Source organism: Nicotiana tomentosiformis, chromosome 12 (assembly GCF_000390325.3).
Source record: "Nicotiana tomentosiformis chromosome 12, ASM39032v3, whole genome shotgun sequence".
In the NCBI taxonomy this organism is placed as follows: Eukaryota; Viridiplantae; Streptophyta; class Magnoliopsida; order Solanales; family Solanaceae; genus Nicotiana; species Nicotiana tomentosiformis.
The window spans coordinates 93,249,891-93,258,637 of NC_090823.1; the positions used below are offsets into that span (position 1 = coordinate 93,249,891).

Sequence of the window (8,747 nt, forward strand, 5' to 3'; positions counted from 1 at the left end):
ATTTGCACTGCAAATTGCATAGTGCAAGTTGTAAAGTGAGATCCAATCTTCCGATTGGTTAATTGGGGCAGCCATCTCCATCCCCTCTGTATAATGAGAGCTTCAACTCTCATTTTATACACCAATCTCAGAGGAAAAATATATTTGAGAGTTAAGAAAGAAAAAGTGAGGTTTCACAGATACGGTATAAGAAAATAGTCTGTGAGAAACATAGAGAGGGAGTGATATTGTAGTGAGGTAGGAATATCAAAAGAGGGTTATTTTTTTTGAATGTTGTAGTGGTCTTTGGAGTATTTTACTCGGATATACAAAGTGTAAAATTACTTGCTATAGTGATATTAGTCGCTCGTCTCGGTGCCATAGTTTTTCTCTTATTCAAAAGATTTTTTCACATAAAAATCTTGGTGTCACTCTTTTACTCTTGTTAATTAACGTATATTGGTGCTATATTATTATTTTGCTATTACGGTGAATATTAGTTTTGTGTGGTGGGCGGTGGTTAATTCCCAACACAAAGGTGTTAATTAATAGTTATTCTGTCGAGTATAAGTTCTCAAATAAAAAAATAGAGAGTTCATATATCGGTTGAAGGGTTTCGGAGGTCATTTAGATAAAGGGGTCATTCTCTGTCGTAAATAGGTTCAAAGTAAATTTAAATGAAGTATAAGTTGGTACGAGGTTGTGCTCCGATTTTGACTTAAGATAGTGAAGACAGTTGAACACGAAAAAGCCGGATCCTTTTTAATCAAAAAAGATATCATCTGTATACAATGAAACGGCTTACTGCTAGTAGTTTTGCACGTCGACTCTTCAAATCCAATTCAGACCACGCCCATTCACAGGTACTCTGTTTTCTTTTCACTCTGATGGTATTGTTCTTGCTTTTTCCAATCAAATTTCAACCAAGAATTGAAAATGAAAATAGTTCTAGGGGTAACTCATTAGGGGTTTGGAATTTTTTGTTGTGTAAGATGTACGATTAATTTTAGTTACTTTGGATTTAGGGATCAAATGAGAACATGACGAAGCCACCTGCAATCACTGCCGACAGCTTTGACTCCCAGGTGCTAATGGGGTTTTCTGCATTTTCCAAATTTGGGCTTTTATCATGAATTTCGATTTTTCTTTGTTGGTCAATCTTAACTAAAAATGAAATAAAAAGAATATTTGGGTAATTCTCGATTCATGTTATTTTACTTACTTTTTTTGGTAGTTGTGGAAGCAATTGTGTTGTTTGATTCCTTTTGTTTAAAGAAGAAATTAATTGTTGAGTAACAAAACTTATTTGTAAGAAAAAATTAGGATAAACCAGAAGCTATGGTTGTGATGCAAGGGGATCAGAAATTTGAGTATGGAATTCTGACAAACTTACTATGAGTTAAAATTTCAAAAAAATCAGAAACTGTTGAATACGCCTTAGGAAAAGAATGAACATAAGCAAATTGTGTCTATAATCTAGATTAGAATAAGCAAACACAGGCCATTAGTTCTGTGTATCAGAAAAACATGTTTATAAGGTGATTTTAAAGCACACATTGTATATTTATCTAGTTCGATTTGACCTAGGAGCAATATCTTTGCTTTTCTACTATTGTTAGTAACTATTGTCTCTTGCATGTGAAGCCTGTACTTCTTAAGGATACATGATTTTTTTTTGCTGTCACTTACTTCTCTTCGAGTGCATTTACGAAGATCATATTTTACTGACAGAGCCCAAAGGAAAACAGGGAAAACACTGGCAGCTATGATCCTGTTAATATCATACATAACCATGCCTTCTCAGAAGGGCTGCACTTGTGGTGCGCAAATTGCTGCAATGCTTTTGTGGTTCCAGCAGGTTCTGGTTACCATAAAGGAATTGCAGAAGATGTAGGCTGTTCTTACGCTGTTGTCACAGATCGTAAGGAGTGTTGGCAAGGCTTGGAGCAAGACATTACAAGTAGAATTTCAGCAGGTTGTGTTTACACGGTTTCTGCTTGTGTTGGAGTCTCTGGTACTTCTCACGGTTCTACTGAAGTCCAGGCTACATTGAGACTTGTCTACCAAAATTCAGAAACAAGCTATTTATTTATTTCACGGTTAGGGTCTCTATCTTTATCCGTATTGTTACTTTTTCTTGTTTACGAACAGCTATAACTTAGCACCTTAATCCATGCAGAAAATCTGTTACTGAGGAGGGTTGGCAAATGTTGGAAGGGTCATTTTCACTGTCAACTATGCCCAATCAAGCTATCTTTTATCTCGAGGGACCTTCACCTGGATCGGACCTGTTTGTAAAGTCAGTGATGATTACTTGCCCCAGCTTCACTGATTACGAAGTAAGTTCTGCTGTTGTCGTATTCCTTTTGTATCCATAAAAGGAACAATGGAAGTGCCACTTATGAAATGCATTGTTTTTATTGATTGTACCGGCTTAGAAACTATCTGTACTATTACTAAAAGGACTCTTCCCCTTATTCTGATAGAGTTCTAGGCCAACATCCAGTTGTACCGATGATGAGAAGATCATAGTAAATGCGAATTTTGATGATAGCCTGTATAGTTGGTCGGGAAGAGGCTGCAAGGTTGTTTGCCATGAATCTATGGCTGATGCAAATATCAATCCAACCTCTGGAAAATACTTCGCATCTGCAACAGACCGCACACAGAGCTGGAATGGGATTCAGCAAGATATAACCGGGAGAGTGAAGAGAAAGCAAGCTTATGAGATGACGGCTGTAGTTCGGCTACGTGGTCACAATGTCACTAATGCAGATGTTCGGGGAACATTGTGGGTTCAAGCAGCTGATAACCGTGAACAGTACATAGGCATTGCCAAGTAAGTTAATCTAAGTTCCACTTATTGAATGTGCACATGATGCGTCCAATGTAGTATCTATTGTCTAATCATAATTAAAATTTGGCAGAATATATAGATAGCCCCTTGAACTTATAAAAAAAAAATCATTTTTAACACTTCAACTAAGGGCATGACCTATTAAACATCTGAAGTCTGTAAAACCTCTACCTATTAAGCATGATTTGATCAACCATCCAATAAAACTTAAGTGCGTGCAATTCAAACACTATGACAAGCTAAAAACAACTAATGAAAAAATGACACGTGGCTGTTTCAAATTTTTAATTTTTTTCTTAATTCTTTCAACTGTTGCATCTCTTGAGCACCATCATTTCTTCCCATCTGTTCTCCTACACCTTCCTGGTTCAGGATCAGTTGCTATTGGAGAATCCTAGATGGAAAGTATCCAATCCCAAAGTATTGGGTCTTAGGCCTGAAAAGCTTGATAAGCAAGCAGATCCAAGGGTTTTCCTAATGGGGCTGACTTGAAAGGATATATGAGGGTATGGGAACATTTGCGGTGATGTATCTGTAGACAGTCTGGTGTTCCAGTTCCATCCACTTTGATGTAGTGAATGATCCTCTGGCTCCTGATAGTAGACCAAGTCAGCACTCAAGCCCCCACGGCCATAGTCTGATGTGTTCCTAGTAAAAGCATTTGAAGCATGATGATAGTAAGGCATTGTCGAGCTAAACGTTTGCTGGCTCTCAGAGATGGCCAAATGGGATTGCTGGCATTACATCCCAGTAAAGAAAACCTCTTTCTTGTTGCTTGAACAATATTTTAATGGTAGCAAGCTCCGGAGAAAGAGAAGTCATCAGTAGTCTTGGCTGAAGTCCCTGCAATCCTCTTCAATGACAGACTTGCAAAAGCTGCAAATTCTATTCAAAGTGCTTTAATGGCTGCTCCTTTGTCTTCTACTCTAGAAAAAACAAGAAAAGAAACTAGAAGAAGAGTAAAAAATAGAAAAGAAAAAAAAAAAGCAAAACCAAAACTGAATTGGGCATTTTAAAGGCATTTAACGCATTGAAAAGGGTGAAAAGTACGCACTGATGCATGTCAGCATATCGTGCTTAATAGGCACAACTTTCACAGACTTCAGGTGTCTAATAGGTTATGCCCTTAGTTGAGGTGTCAAAATGAAATTTTTTGTCAAGTTCAATGGGTTGTCTATGTGTTCTTCCTTAAAATTCCTTTTGTTCTTGCAAAGCACCCACACTATATACAATAATTTACCCTTGTTGGTTATGAGCTACTTCTTGTGAAGCTTCTGCATTAGCGTTTCTTGCTCTTTATTTTGGCTGAGTGCTTCAAACAATTTGTTCTTAAATAAAATACACATTGTCCTAGGTCATGAAACTTCTTTAATGCTATCAGACCAGAAACAATGTTATATGACTCAACTAATCTATGCCTTTTTGCACATCTATAGCATTTAATATGCCATAGTGTTGGTCAATATAATCGCCTTAGTGACGTTAAGGAATTTCTGATATTAACTGGTTTTTTCTTCTGAACTGTGTTGTGGATAATCATTTCTCTACAGTATTAGCAATCATTAGCATGAGAACTGCTGTAATTTTCCTGGAAGGATAATCACTATGTCATTATCTGTTGACATTGATCTTTCTTAACATTCTTGGAATCAATTTCAATCTGAGCTAACTGAAGTTCAACCATGCGACGTAACAGATATATGGTGGTTTGACTTGATCAGTTATATTCTTTCCCCTGTATTCTCTTGGTTTCTTCAATTACTAGTGTGCATTGAAGCTTCTGGTGAAGTAGCTTAACAGAAGCTAGTGGTCTGCAGAGCCCAAGTTACTGACAAAGATTGGGTGCAGTTGCAAGGAAAGTTTCTTCTCAATGACTCCCCATCTAAGGCTGTTATCTTTTTAGAGGGTCCACCTCCGGGCACGGATATCCTCCTCAATAGTTTAGTTGTAAATCGCGCAGCTAAACCTCCTCCTCCTTCTCCACCAGTTCCTGAGGTTAGTTGGTTCATTGCTCCTCTTTTCTTTTTAGCATGGTAATAGTATAGGGGTAAAGGCCTTAGGAAGTATTACGTCACGCCCCTTGTGCTTTACTAGCCACCATTAGAAAGTGTTTCGCAGTTTAACAATAATTTTTCATGTCTCTCGCAATCCATATTTCACAGTGAAATAGCATTTGAAGCATTCTTTCACTTTTTCTTTCTCTTTCAGAATGCGATTTTTGGTGTTAATATAATCACAAATACCCATCTGAATAATGGCACAAATGGCTGGTTTCCCCTAGGCGATTGCACAATGAGTGTTAAAACAGGCTCGCCACATATAATTCCTCCAATGGCTAGAGATTCCATTGGTGCTCATGAGCGTTTAAGCGGTCGTTATATTTCAGTGACTAATCGTACTCAGACATGGATGGGCCCTGCTCAGGTGATCACAGATAAAGTTAAACTCTATTTGACGTATCAAGTATCTGCGTGGGTTAGAGTTGGGCGAGCATCAGGCCCTCAGAATGTAAGTGTGGCCCTTGGTGTAGACGACGATTGGGTTAATGGGGGCCAAGTTGAGGTCAGCGATGATCAATGGCATGAAATTGGTGGATCTTTTAGAATCGAGAAGCAAGCAGCTAAAGTGATGGTGTATGTTCAGGGTCCTGCTTCTGGGGTTGACCTAATGGTAGCTGGACTTCACATTTTTCCAGTTGACAGACGTGCAAGGATTAACCACTCGAAGAGACAGACTGAGAAGGTAATGTCTAATTATTTCTGCATTGTATTTTCAATTGTTATTCCAGAGTTATGATCTTCCGGTCCTTTGAGGTGCTTCTAAATCCTTGTTGTACTGGTGCCAACACTGTGTCTGAAAGCCGATCTGTGACATTTTACTGATTTCTGCAGACAAGCTCTGACATTAGGAAAAAAAATTGCATCTTTAATATATTGATTTCTTAGATTCTTCCTCTTAACTGAGTTCGGAAAATGTTGTTGCAATAATACGGTTAAACACAGTTCATCAAACATTTAGGAGAAGTACTCTCTCTCCAGTGGATCTGTGTCAGTGTGTTGGTATGTGTTTTGAGATCAAATAGCTGTTTTTTCCGGAATTCTCTTCAATAGGTTGGCAACACACACCTGCATATTCCCTTTGACATAAGCAAACCGTACAATGCATAGCTCTTTCAGATATGATCAGTTAGACGTCTGACAAAAAAAATATTTCTTTCTCAGATACGCAAGCGAGATGTCATCTTGAAGTTCTCTGGATCAGACTCAGGCTGTTTGCTTGGCACGACTGTTAGAGTTAGACAAATGCAAAACAGTTTCCCCTTTGGATCATGCATTTGCAGAACAAACATAGACAATGAAGACTTCAACGATTTCTTTGTCAAAAACTTCAATTGGGCTGTCTTTGGAAATGAGCTGAAGTGGTATTCCACAGAAGCACAGCAACGAAATTTCAATTATAGAGATGCTGATGAGCTCCTAAACTTTTGCTACAAAAATAACATTCAAGTTCGTGGTCACTGTATATTTTGGGAGGTGGAGTCCACTCTTCAAGCATGGATACACTCATTGAACAAAAATGACCTGATGATAGCTGTTCAAAACCGTCTATCAGGCCTATTGACACGTTACAAGGGGAAGTTCAAACATTATGATGTGAATAATGAGATGATGCACGGTTCTTACTACCAAGATAGACTGGGTAAAGAAATCTGGGCAAATATGTTCAAAAAAGCACATGAATTGGATCCTTCTGCGATCTTATTTGTAAATGACTACCATGTTGAGGATGGCTGTGACACCCGGTCATCCCCAGAAAAGTACATTGAGCATATTCTTGACCTCCAAGACCAGGGTGCACCAGTTGGAGGAATAGGTATTCAGGGACATATCGATAGTCCAGTTGGACCAATTGTCTGTTCGGCTCTTGATAAACTGAGTATTCTTGGACTTCCAATCTGGTTTACTGAAGTTGACGTCTCTTCTAAAAATGAACATGTTAGAGCTGATGATTTAGAAGTTATGCTTCGAGAAGCTTTTGCTCACCCTGCTGTGGAAGGTATAGTATTGTGGGGATTCTGGGAGCTGTTCATGAGTCGAGAAGATGCACATTTAATTAATGCAGAAGGTGAGCTCAATGAAGCTGGAAAAAGATACCTTGCTCTTAAGCAAGAATGGTTATCCCACGCTCATGGCCATACTGATGACCAAGGTCAATTCAGCTTTCGCGGATTCCATGGCTCGTATGAAGTGGAAGTTGTTACTGCTTCAAAGAAAATTACCAAGACTTTTGTGGTTGACAAGGGTGATGATGCACTAGTAATCTCCATAAATATATAGTAATGATTTTACTTCGAAGTCAGAAGATTGTCTGTACATGTTCTACAAAATGTGATTCGTTAATCGTGTTGTATTATTTCAAATGAATGAACAAACAAAAATTCCATATATTTGCATGACTGGAAATGAATTGATTCATATACAAAGTATGAAAAATCAGTTTGAAAGACTGAAGTTAGCACAAAGTTGGGCCTAATGTAACATCATCACTTTTATAAAGAACAATGTAGAACTGTGCTCCATCCCTCTTCACCTCTAGTGTGATTATTATACCAGTTCCTAATTTCTTCTTCCCGTTAAGCTAAGCTTGTTTGGATGGTTGTTACCTATTGTATTGTACTTTAAATACAATGTTTTGATTGTTAGTTAAATCCATTGTTATGTAACGATGAAAAATATCACTTTATGTAACGATCGATTTCGTGTGGTTGCGTTCTTATCTTTTTTTCCCTCTCATCTTGTTCTTCCTTATTATTAAATAATCATACTTTATCCTTTATCTTACCTTTTTATATAATAATTTTATCTTGTACCTTACCTTTTGTTCGAAATATTCTAAGTTTATTCTTTGTATTGTTGGTACATGACATCATGAAACGACGATAAGCAAGTACAATCTATTCAAACATTATATACATTAAAATGATATAGTACAATACAATACGATACGATACATTATTAAACAATACATAACATCGTCCACGAGCTAATTTGGAAAATAAACTGACTCCAAAATGGTCTTTCTTCACGTCAAAAATAACTAGGATAGGAGCCATATTATTTTGGTACACACGAGCTAATTTATTGTGTTTAATTATATTTTTTCCCTACTATTGCTGCACTGCTGAAGCATGATTCTGCAAAAACCTTGCCTTGGGATTTTCTAATGATATCTCTTGCTCTACTGTTTACCTAAAGAGTTGGCTCTCTGTGTCTTTACATGATGACTTTTCCTCAAAGCATATCAATTAGATTTCTGAAAATGTGTTCTTCTAGCTTTAAGATACCTTTTAAGTTGTGTATGTTTTTGTGGATTGTTGTCTGGTTTGACTCCTTTGGTCTTGGTCCGATACTGCATAATATTGAGAATTTCTATAATCTGGTTTAGGATATGCACTTGTCTCATTGAAGCTATTGAAATCTGCATATATTTTTAAAAAATGAAGCATGTTTTGGGAACTGGGGTCCTAGTTTAGTTTCGTTGTCTTTGAATGATCATCTATGTGATGGTAGGCTAGAAATTCATGTTTTAGTCACAGTATTGCACTCTAATTATTGCTTTTTACGTGTGTTTGAGCTTAAATGATAGTGAATTACACTTATTACGTTTTTTATGCCTTGCAGAAAATGATCCCGATCTATTAGGTTAATTTGGAGCTAAATCGAACAAGTTGGAGCTTTGAAGTCTGAGTAGAAGCCCAAGAAATTAAGTCGGGATCACGTTTGGGGGTCGAGCACCAAGTCTGGATATCAAAAAGTGGATGAAAGAATTTACTCTGAGAAAAAGAAACAGCCGCGCAGCATGGGACGCTGCATGGCGCGGCGCGGGTATACAAAATTGTCAGAGTAATTTC

The 8,747-nt window shown here is 37.5% G+C and overlaps 1 protein-coding gene across 2 annotated transcripts; it reads left to right on the forward strand.

The window, feature by feature from the left end:
• Window positions 1-583: 583 nt before the first annotated feature.
• On the forward strand, window positions 584-7,340 carry LOC104090225 (endo-1,4-beta-xylanase 1-like). 2 transcript variants are annotated; one of them, XM_009595277.4, is made up of 8 exons: window positions 584-842; window positions 1,005-1,064; window positions 1,711-2,078; window positions 2,159-2,318; window positions 2,466-2,818; window positions 4,654-4,831; window positions 5,045-5,578; window positions 6,058-7,340. In XM_009595277.4, exons 1-8 carry the CDS (start codon window positions 771-773, stop codon window positions 7,171-7,173), a joined length of 2,841 nt encoding a protein of 946 aa, XP_009593572.1. In that variant the 5' UTR covers window positions 584-770; the 3' UTR covers window positions 7,174-7,340. The 2 variants fall into 2 exon arrangements, with proteins under 2 accessions (XP_009593572.1, XP_009593573.1); XM_009595278.4 differs by lacking the exon at window positions 1,005-1,064.
• The last annotated feature ends 1,407 nt before the right edge of the window (window positions 7,341-8,747 follow it).